This window comes from Bombus vosnesenskii, unplaced genomic scaffold (genome assembly GCF_011952255.1).
Source record: "Bombus vosnesenskii isolate JDL3184/JDL3185 unplaced genomic scaffold, Bvos_JDL3184-5_v1.1 scf7180000013361, whole genome shotgun sequence".
NCBI classification, from domain to species: domain Eukaryota; kingdom Metazoa; phylum Arthropoda; class Insecta; order Hymenoptera; family Apidae; genus Bombus; species Bombus vosnesenskii.
The window spans coordinates 850,568-873,938 of record NW_022882994.1 but is presented as its reverse complement, the minus strand read 5'-3'; the positions used below and the strand labels follow the sequence as shown (position 1 = coordinate 873,938).

General features: G+C 37.0%; 2 protein-coding genes across 5 annotated transcripts in view; one reads left to right on the top strand and one right to left on the bottom strand.

Moving 5' to 3' along the window:
• LOC117237222 (sodium/potassium-transporting ATPase subunit alpha) overlaps window positions 1-23,371 on the bottom strand; it is a 169,062-nt gene that overhangs the window by 108,346 nt on the left and 37,345 nt on the right. The gene's annotated exons all lie outside the window — the stretch shown is intronic.
• LOC117237226 (aspartic acid-rich protein-like) lies at window positions 905-11,822 on the top strand. The gene is made up of 3 exons (XM_033500993.1): window positions 905-1,379; window positions 4,946-5,464; window positions 11,283-11,822. The coding sequence occupies exons 1-2, from the start codon at window positions 1,251-1,253 to the stop codon at window positions 4,979-4,981; spliced, it is 165 nt and encodes a 54-aa protein (XP_033356884.1). The 5' UTR covers window positions 905-1,250; the 3' UTR covers window positions 4,982-5,464; window positions 11,283-11,822.

Sequence of the window (23,371 nt, the reverse complement as noted above, 5' to 3'; positions counted from 1 at the left end):
TTGTAAAATTAATGTTAAAATGAAAGGGTATATTTATTGAATTAATACATGATTGTGATATATGCATACACATATGCAAGATCAGACTTACTCCAGAGAAACTAATTCTATCTGTTATTAAATAGACATCGATTATGGTTTCCGTGGATATAACAAATTTATTTCCATTCTAACTTCCAATCAACCTTACTCCAAAATCTTCAGAATGAATACAGATTTTTGATAAAAAAAGAAAAATCCCTGAACTTTACATTTTAGTCCTAACCCTCGATCAACCCTACTCCAAAATCTTCAGAATGAATCTAAATCTCTACAAAATAAAGAACAAAAGAAAGAAAGGAAAAGAAAAGAAGAAGAATCCCTGATCCTCAAACATTAATTACGAATGCATCAAACTTTTTATAATTTAACATAACTACCGATCAACCCCACTCGAAAATCTTCAGAACGAATCCAAACCTTCACAAAACAAAAAGCAGAAGATGAAGAAGTAGAAAGAGACTCAACCATTAATTACAAATGCAACAAATCTTAGAAAGAAAATAAAACGAGGAAGAATGCCTGACCCTCAAACACCTTCATACCAACCCGCTTCGTCGCGTCGCGCTCAGCTCTTTCAAATTTCGCGCCAATTCCTCTCGCGCGTTCCGTTCTCCATTCTCTCTGTTTGTAAACAAAGCGTTGAACGCGGCTGAGGTCGAAGAGGTGTCTGTGCAGCTGTTGAGCACGATCGTGGAACGCGTGTAAAGTCTAAAAGCATCGACTCGTGTGTAGTACTCCGTTCCTTCCTCTTCCACCAGCGGTGAATGACGCGTCCGGTTCTTTCTGGTTTGAGCTCGCCATTCACCGAATCGTCGACTCGGTGGCTCGTCCGCACCGGTTCGAACCGGTAAACCGACTAGGTCCCGGTTAGGATGGCTCGATTAGCGCCTCGGCAATTATTGAATGGCCGACCAGCCGACGATAAGGTTCACTCCTTTTATCCTCGACTTCCTCAATCGAGACCGATATCTTGACGCGCGTCCTGTGACCACGACCCGACACGTCGACTTTATGCGTGTTTCACCGTGTGTACGTGTGCCTGTGCTTGTGTTTTCCATTGTGCGTGTGCGTGTTCACATCCCACGAGCTAATTTCTTATTCCCGTGCGGCACGGATACGACGTGTCCGCGTCGAGAATCGAGAGACGACAGCGAAGAAGATGCAGCGCCGTGGAGGACGAGCAAGATGGAGAGAAGCTGGTGGCGGCGATGACGATGGTGATGGTGGTGGTGGTACATGGTGATGATGATGATGATGATGATGATGATGATGATGATGATGGTGATGATGATGAGGATGAGGATGATGATGGAACGCATTGTGGAACGCACACTATGGTGAGACGATGTTTTTATTGGGAGTGGGAGAGGATTTGGGAACGGATGAGGGTATTTTGTTAATGATTAAGGTGGTGGTAGTAGATTCTACAGAATTGAGTTCGATCGTGACTCGCAGGAAGGATCGAGGATGTGAAGACGTAGGTTTTTGGTTTTTTGGTATCGCGATTTGGAGGATGGTGGAGTTTGTTGAAACGATATAGTATAATTATTAGATGGGTTAGGTGTGAAGCTTCTATTTTATTTAGGTAGAAAAGGTATTTGAGCATCTAGGTAGAGGATTTTTGGCACTGGTAGCAAACATTTGAAACGACATCTAGGCTATATCTCTAGCTATATCTTTATTGTGGATTAAATTAATGTTAAATGTGACAAACTAAATTTGGGGCAAAAGGTACAGTAGAAAAGTTTAACAGAATTATATGAGTTAGGTATTAGGCTTCTATTCTATATATTTAGGTAGACGATTGTTGACATTGGTATCAAATATTGCAGTGACGTGTAGGGTATACTGTAACTATATCTTTACCGTGGATTAAATTAATGTTAAATATGACAAACTAAATTTGGGGGGAAATACAGTAGAAAAGTCTAACAGAATTATAATATGAATTAGGTATTAAGTTTCTATATCTTTATGGATTAAATCAATACTAGATGCTAGGACAAATTAGATTTGGAAAAAAGGCATAGTAGAAAAGCACAGTAGAATTACAATGTAGATTATGTATCAAGTTTTTGTTCTACTTATTCAGGTATTTTTTATATATTTTAGAAGATTTTTGACATTGGTATCAAATATTGCCATGATGTGTAGAATATATCAAAGGTATATCTTTATCATGGATTAAATTAATGCTAAATGCCAGGACAAATTAAATTTGAGGGAAAATACAGTAGAAAAGTCTAACAGAATTATAATATGAATTAGGTATTAAGTTTCTACCCTATATATTTAGGTAGAGGATTTTTGACATTGGTATCAAATATTTCAGTGACGTGTAGAGTGTATTATACCTATATCTTTATGGATTAAATCAATACTAAATGCTAGGACAAATTAGATTTGGGAAATGGGGGGTAAATGGGGGAATTAGAGATGTGATACAGAGATAGGATTGTTGAAATACAGTTTTATTGGTTTCTAGTAATAGGTATATTCAGATTAGGAAGGTGCTACAGTTGATTCAATGGTTGATACATGTAGAATTGTAATACATATTAGGTAAATAGGGTTGGATATTAACCGTATATTTAGGTATAAGATTTTGGCATACAAGATTTTTGGAATTATTCAAATAACGGTGGAATATGGAGAGTATATAGTTAAAGCCTGTGGATCACAAGGAAGTAATTTTCATGGAGAATTGAATTTCCTAATTATCGGCAGCAACGTTTCCGAATCGAGGGATTAAGGAGTAAAATCCTAGCATAATCTCCATGAATACGAGAAATAATTTCGATAATGCTCTCCGGTATTACTTCATTTAAATTAACAAAGTATCATAGAAATATAAACTTTTCAGAATCCATTAATTAAAAAATACTGAATCGTCATGATGTTACAAATATTTTTCAACATTTCGTCCGATATTTATTATCATCACTTGTATCACATCCTTTTGCAACGAATACACTAAACGGAAGTAATCCAGTGAATTCTTTAGAACGTCGGACACTAGTCATGTACCAAGATAATAAAATTAAAAGGTTTGCGAAAAGCGAAGTTGAGACGTGCTGAAAGCGTAACAAATCGCGATAATAAAAATACTTCAAGAATTCACAACACTTCGCGTTTCATCGATTTGGAAAATATTTTTGATAAATGTAATTCATGTGACATTCGTTAGATTTAGACAAAGAGAGAAGGTAAATTTACGAGCAACAAGCCGCCATGGAATTTTAGAGGCGCGTTTCCACGGAGGATTCGTTTCTCACGGTCAGTTTGCCTCGCGTATTATGGCTCACAAATTTTCGTGGCCTCTGAACTGAAAATTTCGAGCTGATTGCACCTATCCCATCAGAATATTATTTTCAACTTGTTTGGCGCTAATGTCCCAAGAGACTCATGAGTGGCTGGCTTTCTAGATAAACGTATCGCGAAATGAAAATGCCCCAGCTTTATCTAATCGACTGATTTTTGTTATGTCGCGCCGTTGTTACGTTAATGTTGTGAAACTTCACGGCGTCGAGATTATCGTGCTTTTTTCATTATATAGATCAACAGATAAGATACTTCGTTGTCTGTCTTTATTGCTTTTATCTCTTGATTGTTTGATTAAAAGTTATTCATTTCTGGTTCGAATTAGAATCACATTACTCGAACACAATTAGAACACATTACTCGACGTTTTTAAAACAAAATTCGCCTTGAACTACGAGCAAAGGAGTTTACTTTATTTACTCTGTTTATGAATAACAGATTTGCTTTATATTTTTGTGATATCAGTCCTTGCCAAAACAGATATGTTTATCGCGTTTAGTTGATTAATACTTTTTTTTTTTAATTTTAGAACGATTCATTTCAGTACATTTAATTTCTATAATTATATTAAATTATATATATTTCTATAATTATATTAATTTATATAATTATATTAAACTGAATTTTTATCATATGAAATTGAATTTTATTAAAGTGAAATTTTAATCAATAAAAATTGATTGTCATTGCTCAATTACACAGTCGTAACTATTCTTCAATTAGCTTGTTGCTCGATTCAGCTAAGAATTGCGCGATTTCGCTCGCCCAAAATTATTGACCTTACACATTTGCACTTTCTGCATTCTCTGTTACAAATATAAATCAGCCGCTTGGGAACGATAACACGTTGGAAATGTCTCGTGAGAAATTGTCAAACGTAATTCTTGAAACTAATTCCGCCCAATAACTCTGCCAAAAAGTGTATAAACGGATCTTGCGTTAAATGGCAAGTAAAAAATACGCTGCCGCTTCTGGCTTCGCATCAAAAATCCAAGCGGAAACATAATAAAAGTTGACGCGGCTTTATCAAGAATCGATGAGTCTGCATTTTTTGGGAAATGCAACGTTCGTCGACAAATTCCTACGCTGATTTACTAGTTAACTAGAAATTCGACTGAAAATCGCTTCCTTGCGTTATTAAATATCCTTCAAAAATGGTCGATCGCAGCAATACCTTACGATCAGGTGAAGATTTCCCACCCAAACCAGAAAAACAAATTTCAATATTTTTTCTATTTTGTTTCTATACTAAAAATATACTAAATTGTTTCTATACTATTATCACCGATGAAAATAAAAACTTGGAAAGAAATGTATGTCACAAATAAAACACACGTTTCGTAACGTTCTCTTCTCGGAACAAAATTCGCAATTTCAAACAGACTCGTTACGAAGCTGCGTGTCGTGAGGATCTTTCCAAGTGCGAAGGATTAAAATCAAATGCAAGAAAATTTTCAAATAATTCCACGAATCTTATCTTTTTTTTTTTTTTTTAATTCCACTATGAAACTGTATATAATAAAAATAGTCGACAAGCAAAAGGTTAAAACGTAAGGTCGAAAAAAATCATTATAATTTGCAGAATTATCCATCTTTCTCCAAATGCCGCTATATTTGAATATCACTTAAACGTTCACTCGTATTTAACGAGAAGAGTTGCTTCGTCGTACGCGGTTAATATGAAACACTGAGAACGAAAAGTGGAAGGAAAACCGGCGTTGAAAACGCGGCAAAAAAAGGTGTGGTGTGAATGAAAGCGGCAGGAGGCACAGGCGGCGTGTGTCGCCCACGTGAACCACGATGCCAAAGTTCCGTTTCGACCAGTCATTCAGGAACAATGAACGGCGTCCCGGCGATTTCTATCCAGTTAGAACCGGAAAACCGGCGACTGGCGGTCTCAGGCGACGCGATAGCGTCGGCCAGTTATTGGATACTATCGACAGCCTCTCCTTCCCTCTTTGCTATTTCAACGCCACGAGGCCGTGCAACTTCTCGATGACGCGTCTCTGCCAAGTTGATCGACCTCACCTTGCGCCTTCCTGCATGCCGAAGCACCTGCTTCCGGTACACGCGCTACCATTACGTTTCGAACTTGAACGCAGTAGGTATTTTTCTAATTTCTTTTTTTTTTTCTAATTTTCGTTTAAATATTCCATCTTCATGGGACGCGCGGAGTTTCAACGTGTCCGGCATTAAAAGATCGTCTATTTCTTTTTCTTTTTTTTTTTTAGTCCTTTTTATCTTTGTTTTATCATTTAATTATTTGGACACACGTGGGACCATAACGTTTCTAATCATAAAAGATCTCTCTACATTGTGTGGTTTTCTATTATTTTCGTTTACTTCGATCTTTATTTGCTCAACTGATCGCGGAACCCAAATTTCTCTAACTTTAAAGGATCGTGTATTTTTCGAATCTTTTTCATTTCTGTTTGTTTAATTCAGTCCTGGTACACACGGTACCAGTTTCTAGCTTCAAAATGTCGTCTACTTCGGATCTATTTATCTTCCTTTATTTACTTAGCCTCTTTGATACCTTGGGGACCGTAAAGCTCCTGGCTTAAAAAGATCGTATATTTCAAATTTCTTTATTTTTTCATTATCCATTTGATCCTTCTACTACTAATGGAACCATGATTTTTTTAATATAAACAATTTTTCTATATTTTTCGAATTTTCCTACCCTTCTTTATCTTTCCTTATTTACTTATCTCTTGCGGTACGCGTGGAACAATAAAGTTTCCAACATTAGAATATCGTTTTTACTTATCTTACTTAAATTATCTACTACTTATCTACTAACTATGTTATCTACTTAACACTAAAACTACCACACCAGTCAAATTGACTGGTTTTACAGTTTTATTTTAAAATTCCTACTTCATGTTATATTTTCTATCCGCAATGATATAGTGACTAAAAGAATAACATAATGAATTTTATTTTGTTTTTCATGTATTCAAACTGGAAATAATTTTGTATCAAGGCTACTTATGCCAATACCAGTCAAAATGACTGGTACTTGTCAAAGTGTAAAATGGTCCTGCAATCTGTTTATCGAACCCCAATTAACCAGCTTCCTCGTTTTATACAACTTCCCTCACGTTTTTTTTAATTTTTACTGCGTATCATTCAATATGATGATATCAGTTATCAGGAAAATTCCAGATCGATCGCTGGATCGATTGATGCTAACACTAGAAATTCCACACTAGTCAAAATGACTGGTTCTACAATTTTATAAATTTGTCAAATCTCGTTTAGGGATCATGGTCCCAGATGGATTAATAATACCAAAAACGTACTACATAACATTGAATTTCTTCTCTAAGAAAGTAACAAATCAATAAATATAAAAATATTCTATTATTAGGTATTTTTTAAAGACCAGTTATTTTGACTGATTTTGGTAGAAATAGCTTCGTGTTAACTATCGGTAGTTCTAACGTTAAAGTTTCTTCCTAGATGAAGAATATAGAAGCTAGTCAAATTGTAAAACAGAGAATACATTCGCTTGGAGCATAGAATTGCTTGTATGGCGCGATATCGTAATCGTTATTGTTATAAAGCACGAGAGATGTTTGCAAGTGAGAATATTAGGACCAAAGAGATATAGAAACAGTAGAAACTATAGAAACAGTAGGAACTCCTTTGGAAATGCAGTTTAGCTTGGCAGGCTTAAGGAAAGCAGAGATCGAAAACGACATCGTGAGCGAACAGCGTGAACTGTAACGCGAAGAGGGGAAGCAGAGCGAAGAGGAAACACTCCGGGATCCAATTCGTCGTTATTTAAATGGGGTCGCGTACGATTGAGCTCGTTTAAGTGCACACGATGCACTCGCGGTCCTGCTGTTCACGTGTCTCACGCTCGTGTCTGTGATACGCTTCTGCATTTTCTTCTATATTAAACGCGTGTCGATTTATCAGCGACAAACAGTCACGATAATTGTAGCAACTAAACGATTCATTTCGATAATTGTCATTTAACCGACTTCGAAAAAGGAAGATTCTTCGATCGACCGGTGTATTTATGTATATACGTACTGTTTTAGTTGTATGTTCACGCATAATCTCATAATGCGTTAACCGATTTGAACAATTCTTCTTCTCTGTTCGAAGGGGGACGTTTCATCGATATTTTCGAGCGTCTACGTTAATATTATTAACGAAATTTTACAAGTCACTGGTCATAAATTACTGGTACACGCGTTTTCTTGTATAACAGTAATAAGCTTGATAATAAATCGAATGAAACTTTACAAATTACCGGTTATCTTGTTCTCTCGTTCGACATAAAATTATGAGATTATAAGGAAGGATTATAATCTTATCAATTCAATGATACTATCAGTTAAAACCTCAGTGAGTTGTGCACGAGGGACCTGGTGTTTTAACCCTCGACAAATTACTCTTTCTCTTACGATATTGCCGAAATTTGGTATTATCCTTAGGGCTTTCTAGTGAAATATAATCTCAAGCCCAACATAATCGTTAATCTTTAAAAAGAAGACAGATACAGATGCGAAGAAAAGAAAACAACAGTGTCAAAGTTAACTATAGAATTTCCTACAAAAATACTATTATATCGGTTATCATTAACCACATTCAAAAGTGTCCAACTAATATTCTAAACAATTTGCCACGTATATAATTTTTATATACAATTACCAATATAATTTTTTTAAATCTCTGTATCCAAATACAACAATTAGCTCGCATGCCTCCATTCATAGCAACGATCGATCTAAGATTCTTCGAAACTCATCCGACGGAAAAAGGAAATGAACGTGAAGCGGAATAAAAAGAAAAACAGTTCGAGGAGGAATTCGTTGACGAGTAGAGGTAGTCGGTGCACGTGTAATTAAAGTCAGCCGACGAATTCTCGGCGTTCTTTCACCGGCGGCAGGCGCCGTTTTAATTATTTAACTCGGTCGGGCGCGATAAGAGCTGCGGTAAACGCCGATTTCGTCTCTACGTTCGAAGTAACTTCGCCCAGTGAGTAGTCAGACAAGCGGCTGAGGGGTCGCAGTAGAAAAGGCGGCCGATGGTTCGACCTTCTCGTTTCGCTGGCACGCGCCAGGTGAAGTGGAAAAGGACCGCCAGACACCGCCGCAGTGAAAAAGAACCATCGGGCGCGGCCAAAGTGGAAAGGGGCGACGCTGTTCAGACGAATGCCACGTTTTTCGCAGAAACTTCAAATCTCTACTGTATATGTAAATACACAAGGTTTCGATGATTCTCGGGCGTTAACCTTTACTCTGCGATATTCAACTAAAACTAAATGCTTATTCACTTTTCGTAACTGGACTTAATATTGCAGTTCACGTGTTGTTTAAATGTATTCTATTTTGTCACGAGGACTAAAAATAATGCTATAGATAACAATAAAATGAAGGAAGTGTAGAACATCGAAGAATATTTGTTTTCTATGATTTCCTACATTGCTTTTCCGACATTACCTCGTAAAGTCTTAATTTTTTTTTTGTTTGTTATTGCTAGGGATGTAGTCAGAGAAAATAATTGCGCAACAAAGTTCAAGCGTCGAAGATTTACATAGTCGATATTTCGAGCCAAAAGTTCAAACATCGAAAATTTACATAATGGATGTTTTGCGTTTTACGTATTTCGCTTGGACGGTTGTATTGACAGAAAACTGAGAAGATAAAATTTGAGTTTCGAAAGTTTAGTTATAATAAACGTACAATTTTGTGATATTTTGTATTTCGCTACTCGATCAACACCGACATCCACATCTTTGATCCACGCACAATAGCCGTCCTCCGTATCTTGTTCTCGAATCATTCGAGGAGTCGAACTCCGTTAGAACTCCTCGTGGGTCATAATGGAGCCAAGAGAATTCGATATTTCGCCCGATTTTCAATTAAAAGTCTCTAACCCGGCACGACGGAGTTCTTCAATCAGAACAACCCACAACAAACACAGTTTCTTCGTGATTTGGATTGAGAAATATATGCATTAAAAATCATATGAAAAAGAACCATATTCGAGGACAGAAAAGCTTTCAAAATGCTAATTCAAAAATAAGCCAAGTGTTGAGAAGAATTATACCTAACCAAAGAATTCGTGTATCTTACTATTACAATTAAAAATGGGTCTATTGTTCTGTGATCGATTAAACCTTCCTAATGTTGAGAAGAACCGTTAATAACAAAAATTCATGTGTGCTGTATTAACATAAATGAAAGTGAACCTATTACACTGTGACCAATCAAACCTTCCAAATATTGAGAACAGCTATATTTAATAATAAAAATTCAGGTGACCAAAAGTAAGTTCCAAGTATCGAGAAAAGTCACAATAACAAAAATTCGTGTCTTCCATTGCTATATTTGAAAATGGACCTATCTCACTATAAACAACCAAACATCGTATGCCTTATCTTTATACTCAAAAGCGAGTCTACTGTACTAGGACGAATCAGATGTCTAAAGTATCGAGGAAAGCCATAATTAGCAGGAAAAATTCGTGTGTGCTCTATGGAAGAAATTGGACCTGTTGCACTATAACCAATCAAACCTTCCAAATATCAAGGAGAGCCATGTTTAATAATAAAAATTCGTGTGACTTAACTTCATGATGGAAAGCTCATGTTGCACCGTGGCTAATCAAGCGTTCCAAGCGTTGAAAAAGGCCATAATTAAAAAGAAAAATTAGCGTGTACCCTATTATTATAATTAAAAGTAGACCCATAACACTATAACCAATGGATCTTCGCACATATTGGGAGAAGAGACCTAATAATAGCAACTCGTATAGCCTATCTTTATCATCAAAAGCTTTACTGCGCTAGGTCCAGTCGGATCATTCGAGCGTCAATTTTCCATCTCTGCACAGCAGTTTCTTCGTGATTTGGACGATGCTCGTTTCGAAGAGGCTTCCGCGCGAGTTCACACGGAGACGAACGCATCCAGGACGATCGATGTTGAGAAGAACCAACGTACCGGACTTTATCAGAACCTGGAAACGGTTCCCGGCAACAGCTCCGCTGGTTTGGAAAACCAATGACCCTAATCGCCCGTTCCGATATACTACACAAGGCTACGCCGATAGAACCGGGCCAATCCTTTGGAAACATCAGAAACCTCCGGGAGACTGGAAAGTCCTACGCGCTTCTTTATCATCGTTCGACAAGGAAACTGTTCGGACTGTTGCGCACCTACCATAGGGAAACTTAGCTTGAATATACTGCTGCGTTGAAGCGTGTTTGAGTTACTTTCGACTAGTCGACAGGCTGCTTGATGATTTATGAAATATTTAACAGAGAGTGTGTACAGGATGGCTGAAGCAATCATAGAGATGTGTTTACCTCGATACTTGATTAATTAAAGTCGAGTATACTGAAGTTTCTTTAAGAGCATTTGTTTTATATCCTGACTTAATACATGTTATGACTGCAGAGGATACATAAATATTGTTGTAAATATTTCAATAATGTACATTGCAGTATGTGTGTGCAATGCTAATCATTGTATTGTACATACAAACAAGACTATTTCTTGACCACGAGGTCGAAATTAAATAAATAAATACATATTTATGCGTGTACAACGATAATTACTAATATTTATATAAAAATATAGTTATGAAATATTCGTTTGTACATGCGTAAAGAAATATGCATTTACATATACCTGCTATACATCGAGATGTTTTTTAAAACACACTGTACACTTTTGTATCTCGTTTAAAGTTCCATTTCTTGAATTCTATTCATCGATGTAATGAATTTACGTAAATATTCGCAGACTAATAACGACGTTCCGATGATTTTGCTTTCCACTAATCTCTTGAATTTTCTAATTTCCAACAGACTATATACCCATCTAAATTTCTCACTCCATATATACAACCATACATACGAAAATTCTTTTTACTGTCATTGGATTATATTTTTTCAGTCATTTCATTCGACGATTCACTGAATAATAGCTATCACGTTCCTTCCTCGCATTCTTGAGAAGTATCGAGAGCCATGCTACTCCAAAGCGATAAATTAGTCGCTACAATCGGATGCCTGAAGCGGATCGTTCGTTTCTGGACAATGGTGCGAGGAAAATGAATGGGCTGACACTGGCGAGAATCGTCGCGTAAATACTCATCTAAATATTGAAATGCGAATACCGCATACCATATCGTACAAATATATCTTGTATTCACCCTGTAATTCTCAGATACAGAGAAATTTATTTATCAATGCTTCTTCAAAAGATAACTTTTTTTTAAATAAAACATTCGTGACGTTATGTAATCAGAATTAAAACAATTACACCGTAGACGAATTAATACATCCAATTGAATAAGACAACGACATAAATCAATTTTTAGGTGAGGCATAGATTGAAATATTTGACAAATGTTTTTTCATTACGAGCTGCACAATTTAATAGTCTGGCAGATTAAATTCTCACACGACTCAGGCTTCTCCTACAAAAAGGATTCCAATTATCCAGGCAGAAGTCAGTTTTTGTCCCACTTCTGTCCCTCCTCTTCCACTTAGAACCACCATTACCGGGCTGCGGATTTTTATGCAAATTCACATTTTTCAGAGTACAATTAAGAAGAAGTAGAGCCTCGACAGGCTCAACTTGCGATTGTTCTAGCCAACAAGTATCATAGAAAGTACAATGCTCGCAATACTTTACATATTTTTTCATATTACGTACACTATGCAATGTTGCACTTTCAAATTTCCTATAAATGCATAAAAATCCGCAGTGTAACAATCACCATAAACACCAACCCTACGCATCGAAACGCTCAAATCATCAAAGAATCAATTCCACCATCAAACGACCACCATTGGGACACATCACGGAAGAAGAGGGTCTCGTTCTTACGCGCGTCTGTCCGTGGATTCGTTAAAGAGTTCCCGGTGTTGCTGGTACCAATATACACGTACACAGGCACACGTACGAACACAGATGATAGATTGTATGAGTGTGTGGTGACCGTGACTGTATCTGCGTCGGAGGAAGAGGCACATTACGTTCAATCTACCTCCGCTCCGCTCGACTCCTACTTCGCGTTCCGCACTCGTGATCTGCGATCCAAAGAGAGACAAAAACGCGGTCCAGTGACTTACACCCTCTGATATTCGACACGGTTTTACCACGGAACCGTCATCGCCCACGTCGTCATGCCAAGCGTGTATTTCCGTGTTTGAAACTTTGCTTCGATACTCGCGAGCTTCGCTATGGTTGAACGTAGTTTGAACCTCGTAATTGAACGTAGTATGGTTAATCATATTGTTGCATCGATAGTGGCACAATTAGAAACATGTAAGTTTTAGAGCAGAGGCTTTTTAAAATCTACAAAGAAATCTTGATCGTTTCAACGGCGTTATACGGCTGACTTATCGCAAGATACACCACTGTTCGTAAAAATAGTACAACCTTGCACTTTTAGAGTTACAAAACAACCGAAGGAGAGCCAATGCTGTTGTTAGACTAAGACCAGATTAATTAGTAATAGTAATTAATAGCCCATAAGTAATAATTTTGTCCTGTGACGCAAAAATGATGCAGTTATAAGTATATTTTATATTTGACGTGATAGAAGTAGAAACATAATTTTCTATTCAATAAAGGCATATTTGAAATTGTTTGAGTTGGGCCACTATCGTTGCCAAACAGAGATATAAACAGGTCTCGACACTCGTACAACGGAAGTATAAAAGAATACGGAAAATTGAGTGGTGAAAAATCAACATGGAAGACAAGCAGGTTCTCGTTCTGCACATGCGTGACATCCTATGAACGTGTCAGACAGGGACACTCTACTCATCTCCGTCTGTCTCGCAAGAACGACAACTTTGTTGCCTTTCGTGTTGATTTTTCGCCACTCAAATTTTGAGACGGCTCTCCCTAGCGAGTGTCGAGACCTGTTTACATAACCGTGGTTTGAACATGTTTGGAGACAGTTTTTGAAAGAATCTAGAGATTTTATTGTTGAGAGCCGTTGAAACTGAATATGATTCGTATTGTAGATGGGAAGTATTCAGTTTGCTAAAGTTTGCTGATGTACAAAATGTTTCAAAGTTGAGACGTAAGATTGATCGTATAGTTAATAACATTTAGTAGAATAATTTCTACAAAATAGAAGTTCCGTGGGAAGATGGAATTGGTATGCATGTTTAATATCGTCGTTTAATATCAATTTTTTAAAGATGATTATTTAATCGAAATTATTTTTATTTTAAGATATTAGTTTAGGGTATTGATGGAATTGATATCGATGTTTGAACCTGTTGTTTTAAACTCAGTGAACAGATTTGATCGACAGAATTAACCGATATAATTCATGTAGAGAAGGGAATATAAGATAAGCATGAAACTGATATAGTTTGAAATTGTTGTAAAACATCTTGAAAACTTACACGAACAAATTTATCGTATATATATATATAATTCGCTAATATAATTTATACAAAAGAAAGGTTTATAATGAAGATGGAACTTGCATGAATAAACTTATAACTTAAACGTATAATTGACTAACATAATTTATACAAGAATTTAGAATAAGCATGGAATTCCTATTGATGTTTCAAGTTGTTTAACGATGTTTGTAGAAGTAAAATTTTTCGCTAAAGTAGAATTCCTATATGAAAATATTAATGTTGTATTTAATTTTGCGCCGTCCTGTAGTTAATTCTCAAAATTCCAGTTATACGATACGCAATAGGAATATACATGTATCTTGAAATAGGACGTTGTTTCCATTGTTTCTGTCAGTTTCAATTTCGTTATACGTTTTATCAAGCGATCGTGTTTCAGCTCGATTCCATGTTTTTCATTGAAAAAAAACATTTTCATTCTACAACATAGTTTATGACACTCGTCTCTTTGATCTCTATCCCGTTGTCATCCTCTGCCTCCTCCTCCTCCTCCTCCCTTCTCCTCAGGAAAAAAGAGTCAGGATATAACCGTGTACCTACGTTTCACACAGCCGGCAGGCGGAGCAGTAAAAAGAATTCACGGAAACAACGATCGCGTGACACGCGCGTTGATAACACTGCCCACGTGGACATTCAATCTATGTCGTCTTTAATAGCAATGCCACTTGAAATTAACCTATAAACGAGAACTTTAAAACTGCTTTTTTTTTACTGGAATTTAATCGTCGCGGAGCACACGAGGGAAAACATGACATGTACATTTTTATCGATTCCCTGATTTGAACGTTAATTTGAACCGAGAACAAGCTAGTAGATTGAAAGATGCAAGTCTTAACAATAACCGATAAGTTTTAGGTTTTAGTTTGGTTTTTAGTTGCAGAGCAAAGGTGCAATTATTAAGACAGGCTACGTTCTAACACGCCCAATTTGTTTAACATAATCAACAGCGATGTTAAAGTAGTTTTACGAGATATTCAACCTTCGATACTTAACATAGTGTTCAGTTCAATTTCAATTATATTAATAGCAGCTCTTCCGTCTCTTCAAGAGCGATAACCGAAGAAAAATGATCCTCCTAAATAAATTACTGCCCGCAAGCAACTTTACGCTGGAAAGTTTAACCCTAGAACTTGCGGTCTCAGTTAGGAAACAAAATTGCCGAAACGTTAACGAACTAGGAAATACGCGGGGTCAGAACACAGCGTGTAGCTGATGAGATTCTCAACAGTTTTGGAAGAGAGGTAGCTGCGAAAGTCTAGCGCACCTGGTCTCATTGATTGCGCGTAACGTGATTGTACATTTTGAAAAGCACTGAGGTGCTGGCTTAGCTAGGAGCGAGCAGGTAGTGGGCGTATATGGATTCGACACGGGAACAATCAGTTAACTGGTTGAACGTTCGCGCTCGTGTACAGCCATGTTGTATGACACGACGGTTAGATGAAACATTAGGCGAACGTTAGGCGATGTTATAGCGGTACGTGAGAGAGTGGTACCGCCAGACCGTACGACTGTCAGCGATATTATACCTGGCGCTATTACGCGCCATTAAAGCACGTTAAGCAGCGTTCCCAAAGCGTTCATAAGGTCAGGTGTATGGAAATACGTAAAACGCTTCCACCTACATCAGAGACCATAAAACGAGTAGCAGAAAAGCGGAACTTTTTTTAAATTACGTCGAGTAGAAGATTTTAAGTGTGTGGAATTACGCGCAGAATCATTTTTACATTCTATGAAGCGACGTGGCTTGAAAATTATTATTAAAATTCGTTATTACTTGATCGTTTCTATGTTTCAAGAATTATTTTCTGCTTTTATCATCGGACTATTTTGCCAGATTTCGCGGCTTGCAGATTATTCGTCCGCTTATTTATTCACATGTCCCGAGAATTGCTTCCTATCTGCATTTGAATCCTGCCATTCCACTATTTTGTCAAGTTCTGTCGCTTGAAACCTACGTATTCGCCTGCTTGTTCGTTCGTACGTATCAAGAATTATCCTCTATCTTTAATAGCGTACTGATTCTGTTTTGCATACGTTGCTCATAATACTTTTAGAGAAGATTTCTCTGTATGTACTTTAAATAGATTTAAAAGTACAGTTAAATCCGTTTAATCTTTTAATAGTTGCCCTTCAATCGGAAACTTCCTTTTTCCCAAATCTTATAATGGAAACACGAGGTAATCAAAGGATTGGAATTTATAATTCAAGGAAAGTCTGTGACGAAAATTCTTGTCACGAGACATTATTTAGCAGATTGTCTTCGTTGAACGGTAAAATAGAGGAGGATTACTCTGCATTTGGTCGATAGCTTCGTGTTCAGAGAAAGAAGCGCATACCATGGACGTGCACGAGAAGTGGAATTCAACCATTTGCCTTCGGAAAGATTTGGGATCCAATATTCCCTCTTTCAAGCAAATCCAGGACTGGCAAAAAATAAAAAGAAAAAATCGTTTTTCAGCAAAAAATGTATTTGGTAAATGGGATGGACTTTGAACCGACGTTATTCAAAAATAACATTTTTATCGCTCTGTTTACTTTCTATTCTTACTATATCGTTCGAAATGAAATCAAGAGATGAAATTTAAGATACAATTTCTACAATATCGGCGTAACAACTATAACTAAAAACTTCTACGATTGTGAAATTTAACAATAATAGAGAGGATAAAATAAAAATTAGTAATAACTCGAAATAAAAAATTGTAATAAAGCTGATGAAACTTTAAGGACGTCTAATCGTATTTTAATAGCAACGAATGTGTTAACAGGTTGACAGACAGATACTGTAACTATCGAACTACGAAACTATTGAAATTCTGTTCAGGAAAGTCGGTCGGTGAATCTTCGTTGACAGCTGAAACGCATCGACTGGATGGACCAGTTTTAAAAGTTTATTGCAGAACAAAAGGGAACTGCGGCTAGATCCTGAGATGAGTTTCACGTAGTTTCGTTGTTCCAACGTCCGAAGTTACTTTCCTGCCGTTGTTTCTCGCTTTTCAGGAAATTTAAGTGTCCTCGAGGCAGACGTAATTTCAGAAAGAGCAATTTTCCTACATCTTTGTTTACTCGCCAACTTTTCAATTGCTGTTTTTTTTTTTATTCAACATTACGAAAAACATCTTTGCAACCTGATAGCGCAAGATGCCTGATTTAATTATGCAAATAGCTGGGTCTTAAAGAGTATAATGGAATAAAGAAGTTTCTCTTGAGCGTCAAAAAAGAACAAAGACGCCTCTCGTGTTTGAAACGAAAAAAATAGAAAAAAAAAAAGAAATCATGGCCATTTTAAGGACGACACATTTGACTACACGTCTACGACCTTTACGTAACAATTTATTAAATGCTTTTTACAACGGTTACTATTGCAAGAAGAGAAGTATGAAAAAAAATATTATCGTTAGAGAAGATAATATTATCGTTAGGTATATTTCCTCAAAAAGAATTAAAAAAGAAGGAACGACGAACATACAGACACAGAGGATAACCGCTAGAATATAAAAGCTGGATTTTACTAAAATTCAAAAGACAAACATTATGTTCGCCAAGCGAATGACTAACTGCGCGATACAAATTCGAGAAAAAAAAAAAAGAAGTATAATTCGTGCACCGGTAACAGGACTGGCATAATTCTTCGATGGAACTAATCGTTGTTGAAAAATGACGTTTCCACGATAATAAATCATAGGATCATTTGAAGCGTCAGTGGCTTATGATGTCTGGGTAATTAATTAATCGCGCGACAGTCGCCAGCGTGTTGTCGCAGCGGAGGATCCCGGAATTGCGACGACGATTACACGGACCTGTATCTCTAAATATTTATCGAAAAAAGAAAGACAGCAGAGATAAAGGGGGAAAAGAAAGGAAGTGAGAAAATAAACGGACGGCTGGGATTAACAGAGAAGAATGCTCTTTTCACCGAGTATGAAAAGCTCTGTAGGTGTTCGTAATTTCAGAGAGAACGCCAGGCCTGCCTGTTCACAAAGTATCAAAAACGATGCGAACACGCTGGTGAACCAGTTCTTCTATGATGCGCCAGAAGTACTTTTGTACACCGGGTGTCTCGTTTCTATGCAGCATAATTTTTTTAATATGTAATTTTATTACGTACGTATGCATATGATCATAAATTTCTTTAAGATGCGTTAGATTTCTCTAAAAATTCGTTTAAAATAGACTTCTTTGAAATTCATTTTATCATTTCGATTTGCGAATCGACAGAGGAACGTTAGAGAATCGTTAAAAATTCAAAGAAAAAACGCACTCGATATAAAGCAAAGCTCTTTTATGGCTTTTGAAAACGAAACGATTCGCGGGGATTCGTGCGAACGAACCAGTGGCGATATCTCCGCCGAGTGTCTAATTACTTTCTGTTCTTCAGTGGACGAAAAAAAGCACACGATTCGTGGAAAGCACCAGGACCGAACAGACTGAACAACCTCGAAACAGTTGGTTTCTCACTGTAATTACGAGCAGCTCAGTCGCCTACAATTCAGAGCAAACAAACGTTTATTATTGCCCACCAGTATCCACGTGTTTGCCTTCTGAAATAGTAACAATGTGCCAACTAACCATAAAACGAATGATACGCACGACAAAAGCGTGTTTGATCTATGTTACAAAGAACATAAACGGAATTAGAAAGGATATAGCGTACGTAATTTTTTTCGGGTCGAGTCTCGTATCTGTCTAACACGTGAAGCGCATCGTGTTCATCGGAAAACTACTACAATTGTTTCGGCAAACCTGGAAATAAATTTCCAACGCTATCTACCTCGTGCAATCGTTTAAAATTTCATCCCGTCCTCGGAGTAATCTGCTCCAACAGACTTCATTGATTACGCTTTAAACAATCTGCTTTCTACTCAGCGTCCGTTTTGAAAAATGAAATGTGACGCGGGATATAGAAGGTCGAAGCAGCCTGTGGAAAGTAGAATTTTGAAGTTGGTAGTTGCAGACTTTATGGGAATTAGTCAAATTGAATAGTCCAATTAATCTAAGAGGCCACTTTCACTCAATTCCCAAGTTTTAATTCAGAAATTCATTGAAAAATACGCGAAAGTAATTATGCGCGCGTATTATTCCGCAGAGAGGAATTTTTCTCGTTTTGAAACATCAACGTTCTACAAATATACAAATTATACGATTCTGATTTCATACAAATCTTTGGAAATAATTATTTCAACGTTATACAAATTATTATAGCGACTAGAAAATTATAAAAAAAAACGATGTAGATGTGTTTCTGATCCGTGAAAATGTGATAAAAGCAGGTACGTTCCTAAACTCTCATTTGTCTATCGATTATTAAATAATACACGAAACTACTAACACCGACACATAGAGAGGTAAGATTGAAATGAAGTTTATTCAGTAAACAAGTACATAAGAATAATAATCCGAAGAACGTTGTAAATGTTACGAGTGTTCGTCTCGGATGAATCACATTTCCCAAGGTTAACGCATATTGAACCAATTTCTGTTGATGCAAAGATATATCAAGGGATCCTCGATACTCAAAGAGGGAACAGAAATCTTTTAATAAACCACTAACAATGCGTGACTCCAATAACACTTCATGTGACGAAGAGTACCAGGGATCAATTAGATCAATTACAAATTGTTGCTTCTGTACTTGACGACGAAGAGATACATAACTACTTGCACTTGTTCTCACAAAATTGCTAACTAGTAAGTAGTATTACAAATTATCAACTAGTCACTACCTTTCAACATATTGTAATACTAATGTAACAATGATTTTTTGGACGGGATATATGTACGTATATTACATTCATTTATTACTGTTCAGGTTGACTGATAAAGGAACGAGTGGATGAATCTGTAATAGAAAAATATATTGAAATAAGTATAGGTATAAGTACAGGCATAATTTATGCTAATCTAGATCCTCACTCTCTCAGTATCACAATACAATAGAATATATATTTATATTTATTCATATATTTATAGCAAAGGATATTAGCAAAAAAGTTAACCTTGTTGTGTAGCTGTAGCTGAAGGCTATAAGAAACAGCAATAGAAATCTATTTATAGCTCTTCTGTTTCTAGATCTTGTAACCGAAAACAAAATTTATATTCAAGGGCACAGTAATATGGATCTCTCCAGGTGACGGATATACAAAAGAAAAAAGGTGTACGGTTTTTCTTGAAATAACTACTTCGGCAATTACTCTTACAAGATAAAATTCCATTCCCTGAAATTATAATAGAACGTTTAACTTTCTAATCGGCTGTATGCAAATGAATAAATTTTCAAATGCCAGACTTCGTGTTTCAAATCCATCATTGTAACAGCGACTAGATTTCATTTCGATGGATCAATGGGAGGAACATGCCGATTTTCCACCATTCAACCGCTCGACAACCCCTAATCAACCCCTAATCTCGCTTCTACGTGCTCGATAGATAGATAACTTAATAAACAGGTTTTTCGACGAACATTGGTCGTTGAAAGGCAGGCGGAAACCAGGGGGGAGCTCTAATTAACTCGAACAGATATCGCGTAATGGGACTCGAAATGGATTCAATTAAAGGAGAACGGTGTGGGAGGTATCGGGTGCTCGGTGGCCGGTTTCGTTTCGTCATTAATGAAAATTCGTAATTACGGTATTGCAGCGATGGTGATGAAACGCGCGCTCCGTGGAGAACAGCTACTTGTAGATTATGTTACAAGTTTAATTAGCAGTCGACGAGCGCGTCTGTCCGAAGCTTGGTCATACTACGTGTAACGGTGCAACACTCGTTAACCAACTTTATAACAGCCGATGCATCGCGTTCGTTGGATCAACGTAATCGCGATATCGCCCGGAATCAAGCCACGCCGATTTAATCGCCGGCTGTCACGGTCCATGACGAATGTTTGCCAACCGTTCTCGATAGAACGTTACGTCGCCTCTTGCTGGTTATTGTTCGTTGATGTTCGGTACAGGCCGGTTAACGTCGGTTGTTGGATCGTGATTGTGCGATACGATGCCGATAACACTGTGAACTGTTGCAATTTATCGCGCATTCAATTTGGAAATATTTATGATCGAGAGAGGAAGAACAGTTTTTAATAGGTTTGGAGATATTGGTGGAGGTAGGTGGAGATTTGAGGCTGCAAAATGTAACGAGGGGAGGACAATAAGCTTTAAGAGTAGGTGAACTTTAAATTATATTAAGTAACAAGTAATTTTTCTTCCCAGACAATGAAGTTATATTTCAGTTACTCCTATTTCACACTATGCTTCTTAAATGTTTGCACAAACCTCGGATTTATCAAGCTAACTCACGCAACGACTTCCAAGTAAACATATCCCGGCCGAGTCAGACAAGACGCAGCATCAGTGAATCTTCTTTCAGGACGATAAAGTTATTTTTCAATTACTCCTCTTTCATACTGTGTTTCTTAGATATTCGCACAATCCTGGGATTCATCCATTCAAAACAGTAAACTAATTCACGCAACCACTCAAAAGTAGACGCAGCCAGTTCAAGTCGGACAAAACGAAGCATCAGCAAAACTTTCTGCTTTGAAAACAATGACGTTGTTTTTCGCTTGTTTCCCTTCCGTGATATGTTTCTTAAATATTTGCACAAACTTCAGATTTTTCTATCTACAGACCGTCAACTAAAGACACGCGGTAACTCAAAAGTAGATACAGCCCGTGTCCAGTCAGACAAGAAAGGAAACAACGTGCAAGACAAGCGTTGTATTTGATCGCGAGGTAAAATTTGTTTAAAGTCAATGCTTATGTAGGTGTGAAAATATGACGATGAAAATCGTGCGTAGGATTTTTAGAGGTCTAATAATATTAATAATAAATTGATAAATTGCAAGTTATGGATTTCTATCGTAGAAACAGTTTTTTCTAGACTCTACGACTCTACGATTTTATACTATGCTTCTTAAATATGTGCACAAACCACAAACGTATCTATGCAAATATTAACAGGAACACACGCAATAGCTCGAAAGTAGATACAACCCGTACTCAGTCAGGCAAAACGAAACACGGCGCACGAGACAGGCATCTTATTTGGTTGTAGAGTAAAACTTTCTTTTTATATATATAGGTTTTAACGTCGCATTAACTGCACTTGCGTGGTTGTTAACGACAACTATGCGAGTATAGAGAGATTTACTATGTTAGATTCTGGTAAACAACGATATGTCTTTCGGAAAGGAGAAAACGGTCGAAATTCGATCTGTTTCATGGAGATTTTCATTTAAACTTCCTTCGAAGTCAATGTTTACGAAGATATAAGAAAACAATAGTTAAATCGAGCAAACGATCCCTAGGTGCCTGATAACATTAATAACAAATTGATAAGTTGTAGAATACAGACATCCATTGTATTAAGTTGCCCGAAAAGTTTCTTTCGTTTTATGGGGAAATAATAGATGCATAACGTTTTCTATTTTATATTATTTTGTATTACGTACGATCCATTTTGTTCTACTGAGATAAACACCGGCATTTCACAGACTTGGTTTCACGTTTGTATGAAGGTGCACTGTTGTAAAGAACACGTTTATGAAAGAAAGACACTTTTCGGACAACCTAATAGAATCATTATGACTCTACATTCTATGCTTCTTAACCAGTTAACTGTCTTCGACGAGTATACTCGTCATGAAGAAATAGCGATATTTTGTGTTACGACGAGTATACTCGTCATGCGTAAAAAGTAGTTACAATTCTCTATTTAAATTGCAATTTCAGTGAAAACTAAAATACATTCGCAAATTTTAAAATGTTTTTTAAGATGTTTAAAAAAATATGAATAATTATTAAAAAAAAACTGCATATAGCGTGAAGACCGTGACACATTCTTAATCACCTAATTAACAGCTAGCCGCTTAAATACTTGCACAAACCATAAACCTATCTATTCATTCACTGAACACACGTAACAATACGAAAGTAGATACAACCCGTACCAAGTCAGACGATACGAAGCATCGGTAAATCAATGGCGTGAACGAAAGGCGCGTTAATACAACCTCCCTGGATTCTAGTGGACGCAGTTTCTTGGCCCTGCTCCGAATCGCCTAATTAACAGCATCCTTTTATTTGGCACCTACTTACTCGGCGCTGAAATTTACTCGACCACAGTCTCTATATGTGGCAGCAATATTTTCTCCGAGCTGTCTATCGGTGCTAACCGATCGATCCTCGAGGAACGCTATTTTTTGCATCATTACGGCTATCGGGACGACGGGCCTCGTTTCTTTCCCTTCGATCGTGGAAAAACGTGCGATTCCATGATTGGCGAAACGTTTCATTAACGCGAGCCTGGACGATAACGAGGGACTGGTGGATTGATAGGGACGAACAGATCGCGAGAAATCCCTGATATATTAATAGAGATCGCATCGTATCGGATAATCCAATGGTAATGCGAGTGAACCAACGAGAAATTAATTGAATCGAATGATAAGGCTGAGTTGTTTCAGTTTATCGAAAAGTATATCGAGATCGATTCTGATCGCTGATCTACATCGTGATTGAGGATGTAGTGCATGGGCTGTTTCATTTCGATTGCGTTTTGATAAATAACATTTAATATTCGACAAAGCTAGGCGTG

Coding starts and splice junctions, on each gene's coding strand:
- LOC117237226 (XM_033500993.1), top strand. CDS start 1,251: ATGACGATGGTGATGGTGGTGGTGGTACATGGTGATGATGATGATGAT. Junction 1,380..4,945: donor ATTGTGGAACGCACACTATG/GTGAGACGATGT, acceptor TATAATTTGCAG/AATTATCCATCTTTCTCCAA.